Consider the following 14,033-nt stretch of genomic DNA (forward strand, 5'->3'; position numbering starts at 1 on the left):
AAACCTCCTGCCTTACTTCTCATCCTGGTTTCCGACTGCGTTTTGTGAAAGGCAACTATACTGGAGTGGCACTTAAAGAGGGACTAGCAGAGGATGGTTTCGATCCATCGACCTCTGGGTTATGGGCCCAGCACGCTTCCGCTGCGCCACTCTGCTTTATCTCAGCCCAGATGGGACTCGAACACACAATCCCTGGCTTAGGAGGCCAGTGCCTTATCCATTAGGCCATTGGGGCTAGTGTGCTGCCTCAGCCTCAGCCTCAGCCTCGTTACTATAGTGAACTAGGGAAATACTTTCAATGTTGACAAAAGAAGTTCATTGGATTTTCAGCTATCGGGGATTTCGATCCATCGACTTCTGAGTTATGGGCCCAGCACGTTTCGGCTGCGCCATTCTACTTTATCTCACCACAGATGGGACTCGAACCCACAATTCCTGGCTTCATCGAATTTTCAGCTGTCGGGGCTTGCCTAGCAGAGGATGGTTTCGATCCATCGACCTCTGGGTTATGGGCCCAGCACGCTTCCGCTGCGCCACTCTGCTCTTCCTGCCTGCAGTCTTGCTGTTGGCTCCAGGTCTCTCATTGCAGAAATATGTCCTTGAAAAATATGAGAGCCAGATTTTCTGCTGTTTGGTGTCTATTTAATTGCAAGCTAGATTTGACCCCGAAAAAAGGCTGAGAAGATCGCGACAAGTTAAAGGGCGTGCGTGGTTTGGTACGAAATTGGCTACGTGTTGCCCACTGTAAACCTCCTGCCTTACTTCTCATCCTGGTTTCTGACTGCGTTTTGTGAAAGGCAACTATACTGGAGTGGCACTTAAAGAGGGACTAGCAGAGGATGGTTTCGATCCATCGACCTCTGGGTTATGGGCCCAGCACGCTTCCGCTGCGCCACTCTGCTTTATCTCACCCCAGATGGGACTCGAACCCACAATCCCTGGCTTAGGAGGCCAGTGCCTTATTCATTAGGCCACTGGGGCTAGTCTGCTGCCTCAGCCTCAGCCTCAGCCTCACCCTCGTTACTATAGTGAACTAGGGAAATACTTTCAATGTTGACAAAAGAAGTTCATTGGATTTTCAGCTATCGGGGATTTTGATCCATCGACTTCTGAGTTATGGGCCCAGCACGTTTCGGCTGCGCCACTCTGCTTTATCTCAGCCCAGATGGGACTCGAACACACAATCCCTGGCTTAGGAGGCCAGTGCCTTATCCATTAGGCCACTGGGGCTAGTCTGCTGCCTCAGCCTCAGCCTCAGCCTCGTTACTATAGTGAACTAGGGAAATACTTTCAATGTTGACAAAAGAAGTTCATTGGATTTTCAGCTATCGGGGATTTCGATCCATCGACTTCTGAGTTATGGGCCCAGCACGTTTCGGCTGCGCCACTCTACTTTATCTCACCACAGATGGGACTCGAACCCACAATTCCTGGCTTCATCGAATTTTCAGCTGTCGGGGCTTGCCTAGCAGAGGATGGTTTCGATCCATCGACCTCTGGGTTATGGGCCCAGCACGCTTCCGCTGCGCCACTCAGCTCTTCCTGCCTGCAGTCTTGCTGTTGGCTCCAGGGCTCTCATTGCAGAAATATGTCCTTGAAAAATATGAGAGCCAGATTTTCTGCTGTTTGGTGTCTATTTAATTGCAAGCTAGATTTGACCTTGAAAAAAGGCTGAGAAGATCGCGACAAGTTAAAGGGCATTCGTGGTTTGGTACGAAATTGGCTACGTGTTGCCCACTGTAAACCTCCTGCCTTACTTCTCATCCTGGTTTCCGACTGCGTTTTGTGAAAGGCAACTATACTGGAGTGGCACTTAAAGAGGGACTAGCAGAGGATGGTTTCGATCCATCGACCTCTGGGTTATGGGCCCAGCACGCTTCGGCTGCGCCACTCTGCTCTTCCTGCCTGCAGTCTTGCTGTTGGCTCCAGGGCTCTCATTGCAGAAATATGTCCTTGAAAAATATGAGAGCCAGATTTTCTGCTGTTTGGTGTCTATTTAATTGCAAGCTAGATTTGACCCCGAAAAAAGGCTGAGAAGATTGCGACAAGTTAAAGGGCGTGCGTGGTTTGGTACGAAATTGGCTACGTGTTGCCCACTGTAAACCTCCTGCCTTACTTCTCATCCTGGTTTCCGACTGCGTTTTGTGAAAGGCAACTATACTGGAGTGGCACTTAAAGAGGGACTAGCAGAGGATGGTTTCGATCCATCGACCTCTGGGTTATGGGCCCAGCACGCTTCCGCTGCGCCACTCTGCTTTATCTCAGCCCAGATGGGACTCGAACACACAATCCCTGGCTTAGGAGGCCAGTGCCTTATCCATTAGGCCATTGGGGCTAGTGTGCTGCCTCAGCCTCAGCCTCAGCCTCGTTACTATAGTGAACTAGGGAAATACTTTCAATGTTGACAAAAGAAGTTCATTGGATTTTCAGCTATCGGGGATTTCGATCCATCGACTTCTGAGTTATGGGCCCAGCACGTTTCGGCTGCGCCATTCTACTTTATCTCACCACAGATGGGACTCGAACCCACAATTCCTGGCTTCATCGAATTTTCAGCTGTCGGGGCTTGCCTAGCAGAGGATGGTTTCGATCCATCGACCTCTGGGTTATGGGCCCAGCACGCTTCCGCTGCGCCACTCTGCTCTTCCTGCCTGCAGTCTTGCTGTTGGCTCCAGGTCTCTCATTGCAGAAATATGTCCTTGAAAAATATGAGAGCCAGATTTTCTGCTGTTTGGTGTCTATTTAATTGCAAGCTAGATTTGACCCCGAAAAAAGGCTGAGAAGATCGCGACAAGTTAAAGGGCGTGCGTGGTTTGGTACGAAATTGGCTACGTGTTGCCCACTGTAAACCTCCTGCCTTACTTCTCATCCTGGTTTCTGACTGCGTTTTGTGAAAGGCAACTATACTGGAGTGGCACTTAAAGAGGGACTAGCAGAGGATGGTTTCGATCCATCGACCTCTGGGTTATGGGCCCAGCACGCTTCCGCTGCGCCACTCTGCTTTATCTCACCCCAGATGGGACTCGAACCCACAATCCCTGGCTTAGGAGGCCAGTGCCTTATTCATTAGGCCACTGGGGCTAGTCTGCTGCCTCAGCCTCAGCCTCAGCCTCACCCTCGTTACTATAGTGAACTAGGGAAATACTTTCAATGTTGACAAAAGAAGTTCATTGGATTTTCAGCTATCGGGGATTTTGATCCATCGACTTCTGAGTTATGGGCCCAGCACGTTTCGGCTGCGCCACTCTACTTTATCTCACCACAGATGGGACTCGAACCCACAATTCCTGGCTTCATCGAATTTTCAGCTGTCGGGGCTTGCCTAGCAGAGGATGGTTTCGATCCATCGACCTCTGGGTTATGGGCCCAGCACGCTTCCGCTGCACCACTCTGCTCTTCCTGCCTGCAGTCTTGCTGTTGGCTACAGGGCTCTCATTGCAGAAATATGTCCTTGAAAAATATGAGAGCCAGATTTTCTGCTGTTTGGTGTCTATTTAATTGCAAGCTAGATTTGACCCCGAAAAAAGGCTGAGAAGATCGCAACAAGTTAAAGGGCGTTCGTGGTTTGGTACGAAATTGGCTACGTGTTGCCCACTGTAAACCTCCTGCCTTACTTCTCATCCTGGTTTCCGACTGCGTTTTGTGAAAGGCAACTATACTGGAGTGGCACTTAAAGAGGGACTAGCAGAGGATGGTTTCGATCCATCGACCTCTGGGTTATGGGCCCAGCACGCTTCCGCTGCGCCACTCTGCTTTATCTCACCCCAGACGGGACTCGAACCCACAATCCCTGGCTTAGGAGGCCAGTGCCTCAGCCTCAGCCTCGTTACTATAGTGAACTAGGGAAATACTTTCAATGTTGACAAAAGAAATTCATTGGATTTTCAGCTATCGGGGATTTAGATCCATCGACTTCTGAGCCCAGCACGTTTCGGCTGCGCCACTCTACTTTATCTCACCACAGATGGGACTCGAACCCACAATTCCTGGCTTCATCGAATTTTCAGCTGTCGGGGCTTGCCTAGCAGAGGATGGTTTCGATCCATCGACCTCTGGGTTATGGGCCCAGCACGCTTCTGCTGCGCCACTCTGCTTTAGCTCACCCCAGATGGGACTCGAACCCACAATCCCTGGCTTAGGAGGCCAGTGCCTTATCCGTTAGGCCACTGGGGCTAGTCTGCTGCCTCAGCCTCAGCCTCGTTACTATAGTGAACTAGGGAAATACTTCCATACTCGAACCCACAATTCCACAATATTTAATGTTGGCTCTTAATAATAAGAGCAAAGATGAGTGCCATTTAATAGCTAGCTACCAGCTAGCGAGCTACCTGCTTTTAGCTAGCAGCCGTTAGCCTACCCAACGATGTTCTTTATCATTTGACACAATTTCCTGGTTTTAACAAGAACGAACACCTGGTCTGGCAAATGACAACTTAAATGATCTTCCCATATATTTTCTACTGACATTGTATTATTACTAGTTGGATGACAAAATACACTAGCCTCGCCTACTTGCTTGCTTAGGTACTTAGTTAGAGCAGCAGCTGCTTTGTTTCTTGACTTTATTACTTGATCTATTCCGGTTTTAGGTAGTTATTCTGATAAATGAGGCGACCAGAATAGGGTGACTGCTTTTATTGCCAGCTCCAAAAGTACGGCTTTCTTTACTGTGTGTCCGAGAAAAGTTGACCCAGAAGACGTCTTTGTACAATCAGCTGGCAGCAACGTGGGCGGGTTTTAAATGCAATAAAACAAAATCCGGACTTGTCTCCTTGGCGATTTAAACAGCCAACCGAGCAACAACTGTTTAGCATTTTACGACCTAAGTCAAACAATGTAAAAGCAGAGATATTAAATTATCTTGAATGAAAGGTGGTCGGTTCCTGTATAAACTCCAGTGTTAGACAGCTGTGGAATGTTTTTTTTGCCCGCCAGCTGGTCATTCTGACGTCACGTGAAAACTATCAATACTAGATGTTCTTATTCTACAGCTGCATTGTAGTCAGGATCATTAGTCTTCAGTGCCATGCTGTAGTTCAGATGCTACAGTTGGTTAGTCATTAATGCAGATCTGACATTCATTTCTAATGTGAAGACTAAATTGATCTGAACATGACATTCCACTGTTATCCCTCTTGAAACAGAGGCATACAGCCAGAAGCAAGCATCACAGTCATGCAATCAGCTACAATCCTCAAGCAATCAAAAAACCTATGGACTGGATCTGTTTGGGATACCATGGATAATCAAACACAACACACTAGAACCGTATATAAATGTAGTATCTTAATAGAGAGACAGTTGAGTGAACTAACGTTGTGGTGTAGCACAATCACAGGATAGCTCTTCACAGGCTAATACATGTTGCTTTAAGGTGTACAAGTTGTTCTATATAGTGGGGTCTTGTTCAGTGGTGTGAACGCACTCTTACAGTTTTGTGCTTCCACACAGGTCTGGAGGATATCTGTGCAGGGCACCTCTTGTCTAAGCCTGCTGATGATTGGAGCAGGCATTGTGTGGGGGCAGCTACTGAAGCTTCATATCTCCCAGACGGTGTTTGTGTCCAGCTGTCTATCTCTGTCCAGCACCCCACTGGTGTCCAAGTTCCTCTCTGGTGCCTCCCGAGCTGAAAAGGAAGGTAACTGGACTTCATGTGTATTATTATCCAAACTAAAGAGCAACATCCCGTTCCTTTAGTCAGTTCACTTCCATTAGTGTGGAGATATTTTATTGATAACGTATTGCTAGTGCATCAGTGTCTGATATTACCGTATTTTCCGCACTATAGGGCGCACTGGATTACAAGGCGCACTGTCAAGGAATAGTATATTTTTCGATATTTTTTCATACATAAAGCGCACCAGAATATAAGGCGCATTAAGGGAAACAAAACAGTCAGTCAGTCAAACTTTATTAAACGTTTTCACAATAACTCTCAACATGGTTCAAACGTTAATGAGCCTATAAACAATAACTTCCAACCTTGTTCAGTTGGAACACGTACAAAAACAGTCTAATACCGCTAAATCAAATGTCATTTTTTGAGAAAATGGAAGGCTTTTAAGTGCTCCTTATAGTCCGGAAAATACTTATAAGACTAGAGTCAGTTGAAATTGGTATAATTAGTGTGCTTGCCCGAAGGGAAGCACACTATTGTTCTTCGTTTTTTACTATTTTTTTTATTCTAGTAGTTTTTCTTGCAGCTAACTACTCGCCCGATTGAGATAGAGACGCTGTTCAAACACCAAAACGTCCGGCCCGATCCGGTGCAAGCTGCTATGACTTTTCGTGGCGGTACTCCTTGCCACTCCTTTTTTATTCCTCTTTTTCCATCACCTTTTTTCTCCATAGACTTGCATGGCAGAACTTTGAGGCATTATGACATCATAATAGGCTCATTAAACTGGCTTGCACCTGTGATTCACTGACAACTCTCACTGACACATGCGCACGGTTCCTCTTCTCTCTCTGTCCCTCTCCAATCAACTGTATAACTAGGAATATTAAGAGACACCTTCCATACCAGGGCTCTACTCACTCATGCATACTCACTCATGTTTACTCACTCGTGCATACTCACTCATGCATACTCACTCGTGCATACTCACTCATGCATACTTACTCATGCATACTCACTCATGTTTACTCACTCATGTTTACTCACTCATGCGTACTCACTCATGCGTACTCACTCATGTTTACTCACTCATGCATACTCACTCATGCATACTCACTCATGTTTACTCACTCGTGCATACTCACTCATGTTTACTCACTCATGCATACTCACTCATGCATACTCACTCGTGCATACTCACTCACGCATACTCACTCATGCATACTCACTCATGCATACTCATTTGTGCATACTCATTTGTGCATGCTCATCCAGCAGGGAGAGCTGGAGAGCTGACACCTGCCCCAATTCCAAGGCACTTGTTCTCTCGGTCATGGCCGCAACAGAGCAAGCACACTCTCGCAGTTCGTTCACGAAACGCATTCTAGTTCATTTTTAGGTTTTTTGTATGTGAGAATTGAGAATATCAATAAAGTCATGAATAAAACGCACCACAGTGAGATGTATTACCAAGGTGAATTTCTGTGTGTGTGTTTGAATGAATGTGTTTGTGTGTGTGTGTGTGTGTGTGTGTATGTGTGTGTGTGTGAATGTGTACACAGGTGAGCTGGAACCCAGCAGTGTATTGCTTGGTATGCTGGTGATGCAGGATGTTCAGTTAGGTCTGTTTATCGCCGTCATGCCAACCCTCATCCAGGCAGGGGACGGAGCTATGGACAGGTGAGTGATCTGGAGGTGCACTCACTCACTAGTCTTGCACTAACAATCAAACACAGAAGGCCTAGTGCAATTGATTGGTAATGTTTCCAACACACAGCCGCATTGGATAAACCTATTAATGCTATTCAGGAAAATTAGCGTTTCAGCTCCAAATCTTTAAATCACAGAATTGTAAAAGAGAACATCGTAATTGCAAACTGTTGTGTTTCATATTTCATCAATGTCACAACTAGGGTTTGAAGTGAAATAGCAAATAGCGGATGGAGTAGGTTTCACCATGTCCAAAGATGGTTTTTATTTAAATCACTAGCGGTGCAATCATCCAAACAGACACGAACGCAAAACGTCTGCGTCAACTCCAAATCACATCTAACAGAGACAAGTCAGAGACAAACCAAGGAACAGTACAACACGCCAATGCTGGGCCAAGAACAGCCGCTTAGGCAGTGTCTGCTGCAGGTCGACTCTCTCTCGAAGGAGGAGGAGCCAGAGCTTTTATAGAGTCAGGTGAACATGCGTGCCAGGTGCACCCAATCAAGGCTCATCACCTCCAATCAGCAACTGCACAGAGACCAGAGGGCACAAACAGGGTTAAATACATGCAGGGAACGGCAGGCCGTCACAATCAACAATAATAATCAATCAAAAGACTGCGACAGACAGGGTATATTTCGTTTATGCATGTATGTTTTGATGAGCATCTTCCCTAATTGGCCCTGTGTTTTGATGAGCATCTTCCCTAATTGGCCCTGTGTTTTGATGAGCATCTTCCCTAATTGGCCCTGTGTTTTGTGTTCAGTCCTGTAGCTTGTTCCCTAATTGGCCCTGTGTTTTGTGTTCAGTTCTGTAGCTTGTTCCCTAATTGGCCCTGTGTTTTGTGTTCAGTCCTGTAGCTTGTTCCCTAATTGGCCCTGTGTTTTGTGTTCAGTTCTGTAGCTTGTTCCCTAATTGGCCCTGTGTTTTGTGTTCAGTCCTGTAGCTTGTTCCCTAATTGGCCCTGTGTTTTGTGTTCAGTCCTGTAGTTTGTTCCCTAATTGGCCCTGTGTTTTGTGTTCATTCCTGTAGCTTGTTCCCTAATTGGCCCTGTGTTTTGTGTTCAGTCCTGTAGCTTGTTCCCTAATTGGCCCTGTGTTTTGTGTTCAGTTCTGTAGCTGGTGCGCTCCATGTGCTGGCGCTGCTGTTTCAGGTGCTGGTCTTCCTGGCTGGAGTGCTACTGCTGTGTTTCTTCCTGAGGTCTTGCGTGATTGGCCCCTTCTACAGGAAGCTCCACGCTGAGTACCGAGGCAACAAAGAGATCATGGTGCTGGGCACCACGGCCTTCATGTTCCTCATGCTGATGGTAGGCTCTCCTCTTCCTCCACTACAGCTCCCACTCGTATGGTCTTTGTTATGCAGTGTAATTAATCATGAATATTTCATAGTATCTTTGAAATGAGGGATCATTTCCTATGTTTTATTTCCAGGTGACTGAACTCCTGTATTTATCTATGGAGCTCGGCTGCTTCCTGGCTGGGGCCCTTATTTCCTCTCAAGGTCACATGGTCACCTCTGAGGTGCTCCGCTGCATTGAGCCAATCAGAGACTTCTTGGCTATAATATTCTTTGCTTCCATAGGTGAGTGATGTTCTTTTATGGACAATATGATTTATACAGTCCAGTACTAAAGACTACAATGACAGATGAAGCTCTGCAACTGAATGAAACCAAAAGTTATATGGCCAGGGGCCAATGAAGTCAGGAAAAGGAACTGTACCGATGTTGATTTTAAAGGAAGTTTGGAAGGATTGATGAGCAGATGATGAACAGAGAGAAGGTATTAGTGTACTGCAGTCAGAGGAGTAGATGATGAACAGAGAGAAGGTATTAGTGTACTGCAGGAAGAGTTGATGAGTAGATGATGAACAGAGAGAAGGTATTAGTGTACTGCAGGCAGAGGTGAAGAATAGATGATGAACAGAGAGAAGGTATTAGTGTACTGCAGGAAGAGTTGATGAGTAGATGATGAACAGAGAGAAGGTATTAGTGTACTGCAGGCAGAGGAGTAGATGATGAACAGAGAGAAGGTATTAGTGTACTGCAGACAGAGGTGAAGAGTAGATGATGAACAGAGAGAAGGTATTAGTGTACTGCAGACAGAGTTAAGGAGTAGATGATGAACAGAGAGAAGGTATAAGTGTACTGCAGGCAGAGGAGTAGATGATGAACAGAGAGAAGGTATTAGTGTACTGCAGTCGGAGGAGTAGATGATGAACAGAGAGAAGGTATTAGTGTACTGCAGACAGAGGTAAAGAGTAGATGATGAACAGAGAGAAGGTATTAGTGTACCGCAGTCAGAGGAGTAGATGATGAACAGAGAGAAGGTATTAGTGTACTGCAGACAGAGTTAAGGAGTAGATGATGAACAGAGAGTACATATTAGTGTACTGCAGACAGAGTTAAGGAGTAGACTGGCTACGCTAAGGAGAAAAGAGCTCCTCACACATTTAATAAAGAAGAAGGAAGAAACAGCTAGTATTACACTCTACAAGGACTCATTTAAGTTTGTGAAGTCTTTCGGTCAAGAAACAAACAGGTAGTTTGAGTGTTGAAAGAGAGTACCTAGTGGAGTATCACCAACAGCTTCAGACGGACACTCAGAGGCATGGGGGTCTCGTGTTACTGGCAGACAATCAGAGGCATGGGGGTCTCGTGTTACGGGCAGACAATCCTCCAATCGGAGGCATGGGGGTCTCGTGTTACTGGCAGACAATCAGAGGCATGGGGGTCTCGTGTTACGGGCAGACAATCCTCCAATCAGAGGCATGGGGGTCTCGTGTTACTGGCAGACAATCCTCCAATCGGAGACATTCACCAGGATGTTGGCCCACCCAGAGTGAGGTGCAAGAGGTTGTGTGACTATCCCAGAGATGCTGACCCCCTTCTTCTTTAATGTATTTATCATAGTGTAGAATGTTCAGCTGCCAGGTGAGGGCGCTGTTACTGTCAAGCAGAAACTCATTAAAACACAAACAATGTTTGTTTTGTGTACATGCGGTACAAGGTTCTGTCACCATCATAGTTCATGTATTGTGCTTTTGACAGGTTTCCATGTGTTCCCCACCTTTGTGCTGTATGAACTGACCATCCTGCTGGTTTTAACTCTGTCATTGGTCATCTTGAAGGTAGGAGTTTTTTAAATCTAAATTGTACATTTATTTGGACATTAAGTCATCATTCATTAACTCAAATGAAATGCTAGAAACAACAGACCCCAAAGTCCTAAATGTCTATCGTATAGACTAAATATTTATTCACATTCTTTAATACATGAAACTTATTTTGACCAATTTTGTTAACTGACAGTCATCACTCATCACTCACCGAACCTATTTTTAGGTTACAGTTTTTTGTTACAGGGTTTTGAGTATATTAACTACATATTATATTATATATTATATTAACTAGATTTCGTATATTCTCTGCTTTTTGGTCTTTTAATCTAGTTTCTCATGGCAGTGCTGGTTCTCTCCACGATCCTGCCCCGCGGCTCTCGTCACATCTGCTGGCTGGTGTCGGCAGGGCTGGCCCAGGTCAGCGAGTTCTCTTTCGTGCTTGGCAGCCAAGCCCGTCGCACTGGAATCATTTCTCGAGAGGTGAGAAGTGCCATCATACCCCATATCTCTCTTTCACTACTGGATGTGTGTGTTCCATTCTGCCCTTTCTTACTATTCAGTGCTTCAGCCATTTCTGTCCGTTGGCAGCTACTTCATCACTGCATACTCTCACATCCTGAGGCTACATGTATCACTGCATACTCTCACATCCTGCTGCTAAATGTGTCACTGCATACTCTCACATCCTGCTGCTACATGTGTCACTGCATACTCTCACATCCTGCTGCTACATGTGTCACTGCATACTCTCATATCCTGCTGCTACATGTGTCACTGCATACTCTCACATCCTGCTGCTACATGTGTCACTGCATACTCTCACATCCTGCTGCTAACATGTGTCACTGCATACTCTCACATCCTGCTGCTACACTTCATCACTGCATACTCTCACATCCTGCTGCTAGAATGTGTCACCGCATACTCTCACATCCTACTGCTAGAATGTGTCACTGCATACTTTCACATCCTGCTGCTACATGTGTCACTGCATACTCTCACATCCTGCTGCTACACTTCATCACTGCATACTCTCACATCCTGCTGCTACATGTGTCACTGCATACTCTCACATCCTGCTGCTACATGTGTCACTGCATACTCTCACATCCTGCTGCTACATGTGTCACTGCATACTCTCACATCCTGATGCTACATGTGTCACTGCATACTCTCACATCCTGCTGCTACACTTCATCACTGCATACTCTCACATCCTGCTGCTACATGTGTCACTGCATACTCTCACATCCTGCTGCTACACTTCATCACTGCATACTCTCACATCCTGCTGCTACATGTGTCACTGCATACTCTCACATCCTGCTGCTACATGTGTCACTGCATACTCTCACATCCTGCTGCTACATGTGTCACTGCATACTCTCACATCCTGCTGCTACATGTGTCACTGCATACTCTCACATCCTGCTGCTACATGTGTCACTACATACTCTCACATCCTGCTGCTACACTTCATCACTTCATACTCTCACATCCTGCTGCTACATGTGTCACTGCATACTCTCACATCCTGCTGCTACATGTGTCACTGCATACTCTCACATCCTGCTGCTAAATGTGTCACTGCATACTCTCACATCCTGCTGCTACACGTGTCACTGCATACTCTCACATCCTGCTGCTACATGTGTCACTGCATACTCTCACATCCTGCTGCTACATGTGTCACTGCATACTCTCACATCCTGCTGCTACACTTCATCACATGTGCCACTTACTTATGTGATACAAACTGCCAAAATCTATGATTTAAGGTTTCCAAAGTTCATAAACATGCCTTTCCTCTGAAATAAACACATTATGCATTAATGTCTGGCAAGGGTACTCACCATAGCCTACCTTTAAAAAAAAGGTTATTTTTGCACCATAAACCCACAATCTTCTTGGTGTAATTTGTACTATGTTTACATCTAGAGAGAAGACTGAGAAAGGATCCCAGGGTTACAAATGCTTAACTTTTAAAAGGTTTTACAGGGTATTCATTTTGATAGTTATGTGAAGGAGAGATAAACACACCTGTTATTCCCATTAGCCACCACAGCTATTCGGTTTAGGATCTGGGTCGAAAACAACTTTGGCATCACAGCGTTCCCAAATATGTTTCTGAAATACTGTACATCGAATACATGCAAGCTGGCTTCCCTTTGTTAGTCCCAACAATGTTGTCTTTGCTGCTTGCAATGCATGTCTGTTGTTTGTTAACTCGTTTATCTCACTTTTAGCTAGTTAGCTTGCCATAATCAATCATTACTGCAAGCGTCTGTGGAAACATTATTGTTAAGGAACATAATGGCATGGCATGACAGCAAAGTTCAGGGAAGAGCAGCTCATTTAGGAATATGAACTCCAGAGTAGAGCAGCTCATTTATGAATATTAACTCCAGAGTAGAGCAGCTCATTTATGAATATTAACTCCAGAGTAGAGCAGCTCATTTAGGAATATGAACTCCAGAGTAGAGCAGCTCATTTAGGAATATGAACTCCAGAGTAGAGCAGCTCATTTATGAATATTAACTCCAGAGTAGAGCAGCTCATTTAGGAATATGAACTCCAGAGTAGAGCAGCTCATTTATGAATATAAACTCCATAGTAGAGCAGCTCATTTAGGAATATGAACTCCAGAGTAGAGCAGCTCATTTATGAATATAAACTCCAGAGTAGAGCAGCTCATTTACGAATACGAACTCCAGAGTAGAGCAGCTCATTTATAAATATAAACTCCATAGTAGAGCAGCTCATTTATGAGTATGAACTCCAGAGTAGAGCAGCTCATTTATGAGTATGAACTCCAGAGAAGGGCAGCTCATTTATGAATATGAACTCCAGAGAAGAGCAGCTCATTTATGAATATGAACTCCAGAGAAGAGCAGCTCATTTACGAATATGAACTCCAGAGTAGAGCAGCTCATTTATGAATATGAACTCCAGAGAAGAGCAGCTCATTTACGAATACGAAATCAAGGGGAGAAAGTGCGTGAGCTAAAATAACTGACCATTTTGTTACACCATTTAGTTTTTATCAGTTTGTATTCATTGCCTACCTTTATATTTTCTCCAGATTTCCCTCTTCTATCTTAAACACATATTGTGATCTTCTGCTCTGTTCTGTCCGTGTCCAGCTGTTAATGTAATAGCCCTGCTATTGATGTTATTTTCCCTCTCCTCCTCTTTTTTTTGCAGGTCTACCTGCTTGTCCTTAGTGTCACCACTCTGAGTCTGCTCTTGGCACCAGTGTTGTGGTGGGCGGCCAGGCTGCGATTTATCCCCCACATGGATCGCAAGCTGCTCACCTGAGCTCCTGTTCACCTGAAGTGGTCACTCACCTGAGCTCCTGTTCACCTGAAGTGGTCACTGCAGTCTCGGTTGTGCAGAGGAGTTCGTCCCTATTGTGGCAGCACTGATTGGACAAGCCATGATCGGCAACCAAGGGGTCCAGCTGGTGTGAAGGTGTTCCCGTCCCTTCGGACACAGAGGAGGTGACTGACTGGAGGACAGTTTGCTCTGTCAGGTCAAGCGAAGTAAACCAGGTGGAATATGTTATTGTTGTATTTCATTTGTTC

At 45.4% G+C, this 14,033-nt stretch overlaps 1 protein-coding gene across 1 annotated transcript in view; it reads left to right on the forward strand.

Annotated features, from left to right (window-relative positions):
• LOC308361854 (transmembrane and coiled-coil domain-containing protein 3-like) overlaps nt 1-13,767 on the forward strand; it is a gene marked incomplete at both ends in the record, with an annotated part of 82,931 nt that extends 69,164 nt beyond the window's left edge. Inside the window, 7 exons of the mRNA XM_080834318.1 lie at nt 5,452-5,638; nt 7,180-7,297; nt 8,441-8,636; nt 8,761-8,911; nt 10,379-10,458; nt 10,780-10,929; nt 13,654-13,767. Of these exons, the coding sequence (XP_080690444.1) occupies nt 5,452-5,638; nt 7,180-7,297; nt 8,441-8,636; nt 8,761-8,911; nt 10,379-10,458; nt 10,780-10,929; nt 13,654-13,767 (996 nt within the window). The remainder of the gene's footprint in view (nt 1-5,451; nt 5,639-7,179; nt 7,298-8,440; nt 8,637-8,760; nt 8,912-10,378; nt 10,459-10,779; nt 10,930-13,653) is intronic.
• Between the last annotated feature and the right edge of the window lie 266 nt (nt 13,768-14,033).

This window comes from Sprattus sprattus (assembly GCF_963457725.1).
Source record: "Sprattus sprattus genome assembly, chromosome: 3".
Taxonomy (NCBI): Eukaryota; Metazoa; Chordata; class Actinopteri; order Clupeiformes; family Clupeidae; genus Sprattus; species Sprattus sprattus.